At 42.2% G+C, this 13,999-nt stretch overlaps 1 protein-coding gene across 12 annotated transcripts in view; it reads right to left on the bottom strand.

Annotated features, from left to right (window-relative positions):
• COBL (cordon-bleu WH2 repeat protein) overlaps window positions 1–13,999 on the bottom strand; it is a 334,912-nt gene that overhangs the window by 203,817 nt on the left and 117,096 nt on the right. The window contains exon 1 of one of the 12 annotated variants that reach the window (XM_043540439.1): window positions 7,976–8,085. The exons of the other annotated variants lie outside the window; for them this stretch is intronic. Coding sequence (XP_043396374.1) covers window positions 7,976–7,983 — 8 coding nt within the window. The 5' untranslated portion in view covers window positions 7,984–8,085. Of the gene's footprint in view, window positions 1–7,975; window positions 8,086–13,999 lie in introns of those variants that run through there. 12 annotated transcript variants of the gene reach the window in all.

Raw genomic sequence — 13,999 nt, 5'->3', positions numbered from 1 at the left:
GGGGAATTCTGCACCACTGCACAATGCAGAATTTTGCAGAAATTAACATTATGCACACAGAATGTCCTTTGCCCCACAGAAATGGACTGCAGTGCTGCTAGCTGCCACTATGGGCCACTGGACCTGGCAGAGCCCAGCTCACACATAGAAGACACTGCTGGGGGGGAGGGAGCGAGAGGGTTCCTGGCCGCTGCAATTCCCCGCACACATGAAGGAAGGAACTGGTGGCGCGCGCAAGAAACTCTGTGCAAGCCGGGGACCCAGCATCAGGCTGTTTCTCCCTCTGGATCCCTGGGTTGGGTATCTGGGCAATGGGGGGCCCTGCAGTGGGCTCTGGGGTAGAGAGGGTGCAGGTATTTGGGCCGGGGGGGTCCCCCGTGGCTGAGCTCTGGGGGGAGGAAGTGTGAGTATCTGGGCTAGCAGGGCCCCCGTGGTTGGGCTCTGGGTGGGCAGGGGTTGTGGGTGTCTGGCCCCCCCGGCTAGGCTCTGGAGAGGGGGCAGAGAAACAGGACCTGGGTTGTCATAGGGGTTTCTTTAACACTTAACTCCTGGAGGAACTTGTGTGTGTCTGTATTTTTACAGATATACTTGCTTACAGGTATTTTGAAATAAATTACCAAAATAATTTAAACTGGCGTGATTATGTAGTGTTATTTTGACAAATAAAATTTGCAGAATTTTAAAAATATTGTGTGCAGAATGCCCCCAGGGGTACCCCACACACTTCAGTTGAACAAGGGGCTGACAATCTACTAGGATGCCCCTGGAACGAAGGGATTGAGAAACCTACATCATGTTACGCTGTACCTACCCCATGAGGCATTCACAAACTCTTCCCAAAGCACCCTGCAGCCAGTTGCACACTGGGATAGCTACCACAGTGCACTGCTCTCTGTGTGAATGCAAGAGCTGTTAGTGTGGATGCACTCTGCCACCACAAGGAGCTAGTGTGGACATGCAACAGCGGTTTAATTAAAGTGCTTTAATTAAAGCGGCATAACTTTTGCCGACAAAACTTTGTAGTGTAGACAAGGCCTGACAGTGTAACTCATTATCCCCATTTTACAAAGATTGGATTAGAACTAAGTAACACGTATATGTAAGTAATCGGGTAGCATTTTGCACCTGTTCATGATGAAGGAGATCTAAATTTCACCCATATATTTAATGTTTATTTAAATAACAAAGCAAAAGATAAACCTCAACCAAAACTTTTCTCTGACTTGGATGTTGGTTGTTTTTTCCCTGCAGGATCCCTTTGCCCTTGACCTCAATTTTCCTCTTAGGATGGAGGTAAGAGAACCAAGTCTGGCTGCCAAGGTGATCAGCAGAATCATTTTTCATTTCTCTGCAGGGTTGTAGGATCTGACACACTATTACAAATATGCATTTCTGTACTGACATTTTTTGGTATTCTAAATGCATACCATTATGTTGTATCATGAAGAGACTATGGAATAGTGATGATATACAATTACAGTGGCTGATATTAAAAAGTCAGCATTTATCCACCATTATCACCTATGTTCATCTTAGGCCTCATGCAGCTGTGCTCCATTCTGATAAAACGGCTCAGTGGATAAACCAAAACACACAAATATAAACATCCCCTCCCAACAACTGAGTGATGCTGAAATCCACTGTGTGCATCCTCTTTAGTTTCAACATCAGAGGGATGAGGTGACTTACATGTGAGTATATTTGAGCATTAATTGGCTTGAAAGTGTGGTTTCCATGCTAATTAAAGGCTGCACAAATATTCCTTCTTGCCCTCATGTCAGAGTCTGGAGTAATGTATTAAGACAGAGGATGTTTTTTCAGGGCTACAGTCAACTACTGTTGCCTGTGTTGAAGTGAACTGAAGACAGTGAGAGCTTTGTGCTAAAACAGGGGAGTAAAACGTGACCTAAATATCCTAGGGAACTTTGCGTTAGCCAATGAATAACATTTAGAAAGAGGTTTTCTCCAGTTAATTAAAAAAAAAAAAAAAGAATATTTAGAGAGATTAAAATTCCATCTCTTCCATCTAGCCAGCACTCCTCTGCTGGCTCTTTTACTTATTTTTCTTTTCATATTTCCTTGCCTTATTCTTGATGCTTCTAGAACTGGGCATGCACATTACACATTATCGTGATTACACATCAATGGGGGCCTGATCCTGCTTCACTGCCGTGAATTTTGCCAACCTCAATGGGTGCAGGATCAGAACCTAGTTGAGGTATGATAACCTACAGCATCTAAGCAAAGGCTGTTATTTTATTTGAACTTTAATGGCTAAATGCTGCCCTTATATAAGTGCACATACAACTCCCACTGACTGCAGAATTTAACCCTTCTGTTACATTTAAAAAAAATGTGTTAATAGATATTTGCTATCTATCATCATCAAAACTCTCTTTTTTTTATTTCCCAAACAAAACAATATTGACTTAGAGTCAAGGTGCCTGAAGCAATTACTATAACCCTGATGCAAAATACATAACTGCAGCATTAACATTTAAAACCCATGCATTAGAAAGACTGGAAGTGACAAGCCAAAATGAGCTCCTACTCTGAAAATTGGCACTTGCTTATCAAACAGATCTATTCCCCTCTGTGTTCAGAATTGTCTTTACTGACTCCAGTGACAAAAATAAATGTTTACTGCTTTTCATTCCTGATGCACAGACTTAAGTGGCTGTTTTGGCCGCCTGCACAGGGGTGAACTTCACCCAGGCTGTATGTGCTTCTAATGGTCCAAAGTAGTGGAGTTTTTCTCCTGTACATCTCCTAAAGTATGCAGAAAAGACACTCTGGGTGTGATCCAGGAAGATACTTAGGTGCCCGCATCCTGTTTTTAGGCAGCACTATTATCCACAAAACCTCCACTTTGCTGCCACCGAACTCTGTAGGCACCTAACCTCACTTGGTGCCTAAATTTTTCCAGTAAAAGGTCCCCATGCACCTAAGTTTTTGCCTCTGGACATGCGCAATGCCACCTCCCTCTAGGCGTCCAGATGCCCGTTTCATGCCTAAGTCCCAGAGCGATTCATAACCCAACGGAAGACAGTGTTTGGCCGCCTTAGCCACGACTGGGGGCGTGATCTGGTAGGCGTGCTCAGAGGCTGTATACTGGATCGGGCCCCTCTAGTGAGTTCTCACAAAGCAGCCAGGGGTGGGACCTCCCATACAGCCTTTCACCCAGTGGTTCAGATAACTTACCCAGGATATGGGAGAGTTCAATTCAAGTCCCCCTCCTCCTGTGGTGGAAAAGGGATGTGACCAGGCATCTGCCACTTCTTATGAGTGCCCCTAACCACTGGGCTATGGGGTACTCTGGGTTGTGGGGCTCTCTCAGATTCTCTGGTTGAAATTGTTCCACTTTAAATTAAATAATTGAATTAAATATTAATTGGACCAGAAAAATCATTAAAATGACTCTACAGCCAGCCATTAAGGCACTGAGAGGTGGCAAGTCCCTGTTCAAATCCCTTCTCCCCCTCAGGATGAGGGAGGACTGGAGCTGGGCGGTCTCCGACATCCCAGATGAGTACCCTAATCACTGAGCTAAAGGTTGTAAAGGGGAGCCTCCTCTTTCCCCTCCCCAACCATTTTGTTTCGAGCCCTGCTTGCCACTTAGGCAGAGGAGCACCTATCTTCCCCCAGTTTGTGGCTCACGAACGGTGATAAGCACCTCCCTGCAACCCAGACTTAGGCACCTATCTCTGAGAAAGGGTGGGGCTAAGAACACACTACTGTTGTCGGCAGCGCTCGCTGGCTAGCTTAGGTGACTCCCCACCTCGCAACCTGGTTGTGTGGATAGCAGGCCAAGGTGCTTTCCTCTCCCCATTTATTGTTTAGGAGGCTACATGCCTAACTCAAGCTTTGCAGATCGCAGTGTTGTTCCTCGGATATTTTTTTTTTTTTGTGTAGACACCTAGAAGTTAGGCTTCACAACACTGAGCGTCACAGCACCTAAATCCCATCATGGATCCCACCCCCAGTTACTCCACAGCTTATGGAGATGCACAGAATCAGAATCCTCCCCATCAGGGGCACTAGATAGGAACCCCCAAACAGTGGACTTCCTACAGTCAGCAGGAGAGGATCTTATTCCTGTGAATGGTGGGAGGGGCAACAACCAGCGAAGAGCCTGCCCTAGGGAGCTTCTAAATGGTGTCAGCTGGAGCCCTGCTTCTGCAAAGCTTCGAGGGCTGCCAGCCAGGCACTTTTTAAACCCCCAGATAAATAGGGTGGCCAATGTTGGCTGTAAATATTCTTGGTTTCATCACATGACATAATCTTTAATAAAAGATTAACCTTTTATTCCTGGAGACTCCAGGACAATCCTGGAGGATTGGCAATCCTACACATAAAAGAGCTGACAACTACAATTTTAAATACTGGCGTTTTGATGAGTTAAATTTTAAGATCACAGCCTTTGACCATTTTTGTTAACTACCAACTTTTGTTGCATAAACAGAAAGATTAATGAGAAATAAATGCATTAACTTTAATAACTTAATCTGACCTCTGCACGAGATTTTGGTAGGTGCATCTACTGATATTTTCATTGTTTTTTTTTTTAAATTAAAATAATGAACAAAACAAAGCACTGATAAGATAGGTTCAAGAAAACATTAAACACCAGACCTGAGGAGGAAGTCCTTTCAGGAGGAAGTCCTGTTTTACTTCTTCGCCATGGAACACATTTACTGAGGACGTTTGCACTGACACAGCCACACTTACAAAGTTGCACAAACCCCTCCAGCTAATCCTGGTCCAAGTCACTTTTTATACCAGTGCACACCATCTACATCAGGAGGTTGTATCGCTGCAGCTTATTCTTACACCACTGCAAAAATCCCTTGTATAAACAAGCCCTTTACCTTCCAGAAAATTAACCCTGTACTGTAGGAGTAAGTGGTGTAATATTTGTTAGGACCAATACAGGTTTTCTACTGTATAGCTAATAAAGAGATTTGGGGCCTGATCCAGCTCCCATTGATTTCAGTGTCCAAATTCCCATTAACCTCACTGGTGGTGGATTGAACCTTATTTTAGTATAAAATCTAAATACAATCCTAACTCTGGGGTCAGTAGCTATGCCTCTACAATATTTATTTGATTTTCCTTTGATTTTTTCATGGTGGTTCAGTTTTTACATAATTCTATAATTACAGAGCTGCAAATGTTCTTATTTCATGCACATTCATTATATCTTCATCTTTGCTTTCACAAATTCATCAATTAATAAGATATACTGAGGAAAAAGTTCATGCAGTAATAAAAGTAGTCTATATTTTCAATGAAAGAGAAAATACCAGATACAAATAACCCCTCCCCACCAGCCCCATGGCTTTCCTTTGAGTCATAGCTAAAGAGCAACTACATGCTAAAAATTCTGAATAACCTACACACCCACACAACATGCGTCCAAAGAAGATCATTTCCCAGCAAACATTTGTGGAATTATTACTAACGATCCAGCTGCTAATTTAGCATCTGCTCTTCCTCTCAAGTTACCAACAAGTCCCCTCCCTATGTAGCAACCTGGCTCTGAATGGGTAGTACTCACGCAAAGGTTTGCCTCTTTAAAATACACTGATATATTTAGAATGAGTACACCACTTTATGGTGGTGAATATTTCAGATTAATTGAAAGACTTCAGATAAATAAAGTCAGCCTAATGAAAAACCACACATGCCAAATAAACTACTCTTCTTGATCTGGTAACTTCAAGAAGGATTATGGAAAGGGGCAGGGGACAGAGACAGCTTCTTCCTATAAAAAGGAGTACTTTTTAAATTACACTTTGCTTTAGGAAATTCAGTTTCTCTTTTTAAAGACTTTTTAATGACTTGCTATAGTATACTTAAACTAGAATTTCCTTTTTATAAAAAGAAAATATATAAGATTTTCACAAGTATATACTTTATTAAGACTGGACCAGCCTATTAAAATATGTACTTCTTCAAAAAGAACTGCCTCTGATAAATAAAAGGCCTGACCCTTCTTTTCCTAAAAACAATGGCAGTTTTGCAGATGAAAAGGTTCTTTGTTTTCTACTCTATTCTGCGGTGTTGGGTTTTTTTTGAGTGACTATGACTGAACTTCAGTCATGACTGATCTAACAGTGTGTAGCTAATTGACTTTCATTAGTCAAATTTTATTTTTACGTGGTCTCAAATTTTACAATTATCTAATGCACTGACTTCCTAAAATTGTGTAGCTTAGTTCATTGGCATGTGTTTACAATACATCATAGTTTTAAAGGAAAAAATTCATTTTTACTATTAAAAAAAAAAATCAGTGCTTTGATACTTATTCAGATGTCTCAAGGAATTTAACCTGTACCATATAGATGCATAGATTCATAGATATTAAGGCCAGAAGGGACCATTATGATCATCTAGTCTGACCTCCTGCAAATGCAGGCCACAGAATCTCACCCACCCACTCCTGCGATAAACCTCTCACCTATGTCTGAGCTATTGAAGTCCTCAAATCATGGTTTAAAGACTTCAAAGAGCAGAGAATCCTCCAGCAAGTGACCCGTGCCCCATGCTACAGAGGAAGGCGAAAAACCTCCAGGGCCTCTTCCAATCTGCCCTGGAGGAAAATTCCTTCCCGACCCCAAATATATTATATTCTACTGTTTTTATATATATATATAAATTTATATGCAACTGTAATAGCTATATATAAACATGACCATTTATGTTGTGTGCATTATGTACTACAGACAGATATAAATATACACACATACCTAGACATAATGGATGAACTGGCGCCAATGCCAGCATAGCCCTCTTAGTGAAGATCAGAACTATAACAAACAAGAAGCCAAACCATAATTTATAATTAGTCATAACAAATATATATAAGGCATACATCACTGGGTACATGTAAATGGTTTAGATTAAGAAGAACAGGGGTCAAATTGAATGAGGAAAAACAGTGATAGTCTATGCAAGTTCTATCCACAATCGCAAAATGCAGCTTTACAGTGTTCACATTAGCAGGTTTTATAGAAACATCCAGATACTATAGATTGTGAGACAAATCATTAGTACACTTAGGGCCTACCTAACATGAACATTTTGAACAAGTTGAGGTATGAATCTACCCTGCACTAGCCTGCCACAACTAACTGTCCATGTGGACCCTGCTGACACGCATCAACAGTTTGTTAATGTGCTTTGATTTAGTCCTCCTTGAAATGGGATCATATCAAAGCACATTAATAAACTGTTAATGGTCATCAGCAGGATCCACACTGATAGTTAGTCCATGACAGGGTAGATTCACGCCCGGTTAGCCGGAAACTAAATGTTCATGTGGACAAGCCCTGGGATGAATAGGGTAATTTATTTGATTTTGAGCAAATATCTAATTCCCTCTTGATGCCACGCAAAACCCATGTAAAAAGGCTTTGTACAGAGAACCAATGAGGGGTTGAGGGAAAAGTTATGCACCATTGGTTAAGTAGGATGGCATGAAGCAGCTGCATAGCTGCAACTAGGGATTCTGGGAGTTTAGGCTAGTGGATTTGCATAGCAGTGCACTTATAAGCCACCATTCTGCACTGCCCTTTCCGGACCTTGAACTCCCTCTCTGCACAGATTCCCTAGCACAAAGGAATCATTGTGGTTCTATTGGGCTTAGGACTTTCCATGGCCATTGCTGCAGTGGGACAGCATTGAGGCCTTCAAGCTAATATTGCAATCTATTTGCAGACCCAGCATTGCATTCAGTTGTGTTCAGAATGAGAGTTTTGCAAAGATAATGATTAGAAATAAACTTTGAAAACTTGGGCCTGGTCTCGACTACAGAGTTAGGTCAACATAAGGCAGCTTAGCTCAACCGAACACTGCTCCTACTGATGTACGTTAGCCCACTAAATGGGCTTAACTTCACCTCCATGAGAAGCATAGCACTTTGGTCAATGTAGTTAGGATGACACAGTGTCTGGGTAGACACTGCATTACTCACATCAGCATGTTGGCTGTTGGCCTCGGGGGTGGGGTGGGGGCTCCAGCTGTGAGTCCTGTGTGTACAGCTGAGGTTGTCAGCCCTAGGGCTCCCAAGCTCCAACTGTCACTGCCACACAATGCCCCATTTCAGTGGGTGGAAGCACTCCTGGTGAGGACGCGCACTGCTGACAGAAGAAGCACAGTGTGGACGTGAACCACCACTTTAATTATTGTGGTGGTTGTAGGTCGATTTAAGTTGACTTAATTTTGTAGTGTAGACAAGCCCTTAAACTCTGCAAATAGTGATGGGATCAAAAGAGAAATGCTGGTACTGTCAACCACTTTAAACTAGTTCATATCCAACCCCTGAGAGGCAATAATTTTCCCCTCCCTCCAAAGTAGAAAGAGCAAATAAATACATTCTCCTTCTCCATTGCCGTGCCACAAATCTGAAACTTGTAAGAGCGAATAGAAACTGAATGAAGTATAACCACTCCTACCTAGAGTTACCTATATTTTATCCCAATGATCTTTTCTTGAATGAATTATGTTTATACTTGGTTATGGGTGGTATATTTTCACATAGCTTTAATAAAAAGATAAAGGCCTGAATAACAGCATATGAGAGATTGGCAGACACCACTGCCAAATCACAGCAACATAAGCTGTGTGCCATAAGCACTGCGCCAGACAAGCCTACATAGCATTTCAGGTGATTGGGAGTCTGCACCAAATGTCTACATGGCTGCGTTCTACCGGTCAGCAGTACATGCAGATCTCCCTCACTATATGTCCTGGGCATGTGTTCTGAGGAATAGACCAGCACTTGACAAATATTGCTAAGGCTCATGTATAAGGTAGGTGGAGTCCATTGGCATTTAGATGTGTACACTGCAAATATCACAATCAGCACTGTACAGCATCTGTCAAATGATCCTCTCCATGTGTTCCTGTCCCACTCAGCCACTTGCTGGCAGATGTAACTGGAGCCCAAAAATACTTCTGGAAGGAGGGGCAGACTAGTATGTATTATGACATGATGGAAACTCTGGCTTCATAAGTAAGGTCCCCTAAGGTATCTGCATGTTTCTTTATATATATTTCCTGACTTTTGTATGCCTAACTGTGTAACCTCAACTTTGCATTAGCAGCTTTGTGCCTGGAATTTTAATACACACCTGTTTTTCCCCTGAGCATGGGCTGGGATTTTTCAAAGGCTCCAAAAGGAATAGAACACCCATCTCCCTTTGAATTTCAACAGGATTGGGGGACCTAAGTCCCTTCAGTGCCTTTGAAAATCCTAACCATAAAACCCACAGGAACACTGAAGGCAGCTCCATGGCAGACCACACTGTTGGATGAAGCATAAAGAATCATAGAAGATTAGGGTTAGAAGAGACCTCAGGAGGTCATCTAGTCCAACCCCCAAGACAGCAAAGTGACAGACCACCGTCATAATAAAACCACCTAGGTCTTATCTAGCACTTTTCATCAGTAGATTTCAAAGTGCTTCACAAAGGAGGTCAGTATTATCATCACTCTCATTTTACAGATGGGGAAACCAAGGTGCAGAGAGGGCAAGCAACTTGCCCAAGGTCACCCAGCAGGCCCCTGGCAGTGCCAGAGAATAGATCCCAGCTCTTCCTAGACATATGCTCGTGTGTTGTCCACTAGGCCACACTACCTCCAGGTTTGTTTCCGAAGTTTTGCTTTTGTACCAAGATCTAGGCACCAAATCTTGGTCCTGAGCACAGAACCCAGGAAGGCACAGGGGATATAGTGGGAATCAAGGGGAAAAAAATCTTTCAGGTCAAAAATCAACAGATCAACCTTTCTACAGCTAGTGTTGTAGATTCTACACCAGGTGCAGGGTTTTGGCTGGTAGAGCTGCACAGCTACAGACTTACTGTTCACGTCTCCACTTTACTTTCCAACCTCCCTTCCAATGTTGTGAAAAAACCTGCTGCAGAGCTGGAGAACATGCAAGGAGTCTACAGTCCAGCTCATGAACTGTCTGCATCCTGACCTCTTTAGCTAGGCATACACACAACACATATTATATTCTAAAGCAATGCCTCCTATCTTGCAACCATGAGAGGGAGGGCACAGAACACCAAGCAAGTCCATTAGGGAGACTCTATGCCCAGATATTTAATTTAAAAACTGCTTATATATTACTAGTACTGATGGGTGCTATAGAAAATGACTGAATAGATTAAGGGAGAGATCTTAAAAAGATACAAATAGAACTTGGGCACCTAACTCCCTTGTGTAAATCTCCTCCTAATACAAATTTTGGAACGTACACCTTTGGGTGTTTAAAAAGAAGATTAATGTTAATTATTTTTTAAAAGGCATCGAAAGAGTAGCTCTACCATTTACTGTTTTCTTTCTACATATGTGCATGGCAACATTTTTTCGGGGGGGGGGGGGGGGGGAGAGCACAGAGAACTGAGAGAAAACATCCCTTCATAATTTCGCTTCATTCTTAAATAATTCTTAGAGAAAGAAATTTAATCCAGGAAAACCCCTGTTGCTGATTGAAATCACTTGGGTTTTTGTCTTTATATGAACAATATATATGAAGGATTTATAGCCACTCAGATAGTGTAGTGCACATCTAGCCAGGTGCTAAACACAGCCTGAGGGGATTGTCTGCAATCTGACCTTGCGCAGTTTGTTTTTCAAAGTAACTCTGCCATACCCTGATGAAACCACTTTCTGACCGAGACGATGACCAAATTCAGTCTCCATGTTGATTACCATCTGTTCAGAGATGGAAATGTTTTAGAGTAGTGGTGGGCAACCTGCGGCCCATCAAGGTAATCTGATTGCAGGCCGTGAGACATTTTGCTGATGTAGACCATCCGCAGACATACCCCCCCCCAGCAGCTCCTAATGGCTGCGGTTCTCTGTTCCAATTGGAGCTGTGGGAGCGGCAGCCAGCATGTCCCTGTGACCCGCTGCTTCCCGCAGCTCCCATTGGCTGGGAAAGGTGAACTGCAGCCACTGCGAGCTGCGCCGGCAGACAGTCTCATGGCCTGCAATCAGATTACCCTAATGGGCCTTATGGGGCCTGTGGGCCACAAGTTGCCCACCACTGTTTTAGAGTAAGTATGTGCTAGATTGTCTCTTTTAAACCCAGTTCAGAATGAGTAGTATAGAACCACACTACAACAGGGAAGCAATAGAAGACAATCTGTCTTTGGGAAGCAGAATACTTGGGCATGTCTATACTGCAATTAAAAACCCACAGCAGGCCCACGCCAGCTGAATTGGGTTCACAGGGCTTGGGCTAAGGGGCTATTTAACTGGGGTGTATTCATCCGAGCTTGGGCTGGTGCCTGGGCTCCAGGACCTTGTGAGGTGGGAGGGTCCCAGAGCTCAGGCTGCAGCCTGATCTCTCATGTCTACATCACAATTAAACAGCCCTGCAGCCTGAGCCCGATGAGCCCAAGTCAGGTGGCATGGGCCATCTGCAGGTTTCTAGATTGCAGTGTAGATATATAACCACAGTCTCCCTCCATTTGAGTTCCCCCACCAGTAATAGGGATAATGATAGAATCGTAGAAGATTAGGGTTGGAAGATAATAGAACTTCCCTAACTCACAGAGGTATTGTGAGGATAAATATATTAGAGATTATGAGGTCCTCAGATACTAAGGTAATAGAGGTCATATACGTACCTAAAATGGATGAACAGATAGGGAATATTTCCTGGAGTATCCCCACAGACACCATGGGTGCTGATACACCCCTTTATGTGCATCATAAGCAGCAGGATTTACCTGCATGCTGGGCACTATGCGTTGCGCAGAGAAATAGGAAAAAATTGGTCTCTATGCTTCCCTCAGTGCAATCTGCTGGTCTTTACACAGGCCAAGCAAACTGTGTGCAGGGGTAGGCAGCTTCATGCATCCTCAGCCTACTGGGCACCTGCAGAAGGACCAGGCAGAATCCCCCTGACCACCCCACATACATCACATTTAGGAATCACTGTATCCAAGTTGCTGAGGACTCTTACAGTAGAATTCCCAACTTTTAATTTCAAGTATTCGTTTCCTATTTTCTTTGCGGATTTTCAGCTCTAAAATGCTTACATTTGTTTTCTGTTCATGGTCACAGAATTTATATTCCCCAATGTTGGTGCTAAATTAGAAAGAAAGAACAAAGCTTGTCTCACTTTAAGTAGTAAGACACATTTTATCTGTGAAGCCTCGTGTAGGCCTCTACATAATAATTTATATAGGACCAGTCCTGACCCACATGCAAAGCCTGAGTAAATGGGCCTCAAACACATATTCTCCACAGTTATTAGGGGATGGGCAAAATCCTCCCTCAATGCTTTGAAGCACGTACATTCATGCCAGACCAGGTGCAAAAGGGTAGTTAGTTCTCCATAGCCTGTTCAGTCAGTTGCCTGTCTTCTAGGACAGCCAACAAAGGTGTCAGTTCTGATGGTGCCTTGCTAAATCAAAATCACTAACTAATTTCATATGAGCCATTAGGTAACAGCAGCTTTGAGTCAGTATTGACCTGGGCAGATTGGAACCATTAATTTTAGGATGAAAGGCTCCATATGTCCTAACCAATCCCCCATCCAGTCTTCTGCTCATAAGCACTTTTTAAAATATGCAGTATTAAGTTATCTATAATGTAATAATAAGAGCTTGTCAGGAATTTTCCCTCAAAATGATTTTTCAATAGACAACACAGTTTCAACCAAATCAAAATTTTCTGTGGGAAAATTTCAATTTTGCTGACATTTTGGGTTTCCTGTTGGGAAAATCAAAATAAAATTGTTTGTTTGGGGTTGACTCGACCTGACTCAAAATATTTTAGATTGTTGAACTGAATGAAAATGTTTCAGTCTGGGAATGTCAAAACGTTTTGTTTTGATGAACATGCCAAAACTAAAAACTGTCTAACCATTTCTGTCCCAGGAAAAAATTTGATATTTCAAGGCTTTGTCCTAATTTGGGATGGAAATTTCAATTTTTGGTCAGTTTTAGTAATACTAGCTATTTCTAGTGAATCTGAAATCTGAGGGGGGAAAAGGAAATGGGAAAAGCAGATCAATGTCAAGTTGTTTTTCACACACTATATTGAAATTTAGAAGCACTTTCGCTTGGCTCCTGTTCTTTTTTGTTCCACCATATGCCATTTGTCACAAGAGCTCGGACCAAACCAAAACCCTGAATACAAATTTAATGACTGCTTTCCACTGCCTCTGTACTGGTATGAATCAGCTCTCTGGACAAGAACACCCCAGCTTAGAAAAGCTCAGATCCAGATCCTGAACTTCATGACTCAGGTCTATCTCTAGCAAAGACAAAAGTGAAAAGATAAGAAACTTAAGAGAAATATATTGTCATATACACCTTTCTTATCTCCAGGTTGATCTGTTTACATGGGCCCATCCTGCAAATCCTATGCAATTAGGTCCTGATCTAACAGAATGCTTAAGCACATGATGAACTTTAAGCACATATGCAGTCCTGTTGATGTCAAAGAGACTAATTATGGGAGTAAAGGTTGCAGGATCAGGCCCCATATTGTAGATGTCCCTAATGCTTTAACTTTCTGGAACAGAGATAACTCTCAGACTACCCTACAGATTTCGTAAATGGTTGGGGAAAAAGACAGACAACAAATTTTTAAATCAGAAAATCCTCTGTGTAGCAAGTTAGAATACAAATAATTGGCAATACTTTGTAAGCACCTTTTCATTCTAAGTTACTCTTTATGAAAAACAAACAACATGGGGAATTTACAGTGCTTTTCATAGCAAGAAACCCAAGGTATATGTGTAAACAAATTTTGTACTCAAGGCAGTTTTATATTTGTAAACTACTTCCCAGTAGGCTGGCTCACATATTTTCTCCTATTAAAAATATCTAACCACCAGAGTTCAAGGAGTAACATTTCATTCCAAAACAGCTATGGGTAATTTGAGAATTCATTACTATAAACAGTGATAAAAACGGGCAGGGTTTTCAATTCCAGGTGGCCTAAAGTCACAAAACAATTTGCATGCTTTTAA

The sequence above is a fragment of the Chelonia mydas genome, chromosome 2, assembly GCF_015237465.2.
Source record: "Chelonia mydas isolate rCheMyd1 chromosome 2, rCheMyd1.pri.v2, whole genome shotgun sequence".
Lineage (NCBI taxonomy): Eukaryota > Metazoa > Chordata > Testudines > Cheloniidae > Chelonia > Chelonia mydas.
The sequence above is the reverse complement of the archived record's forward strand: the minus strand, read 5'-3'. Positions and strand labels throughout refer to the sequence as shown.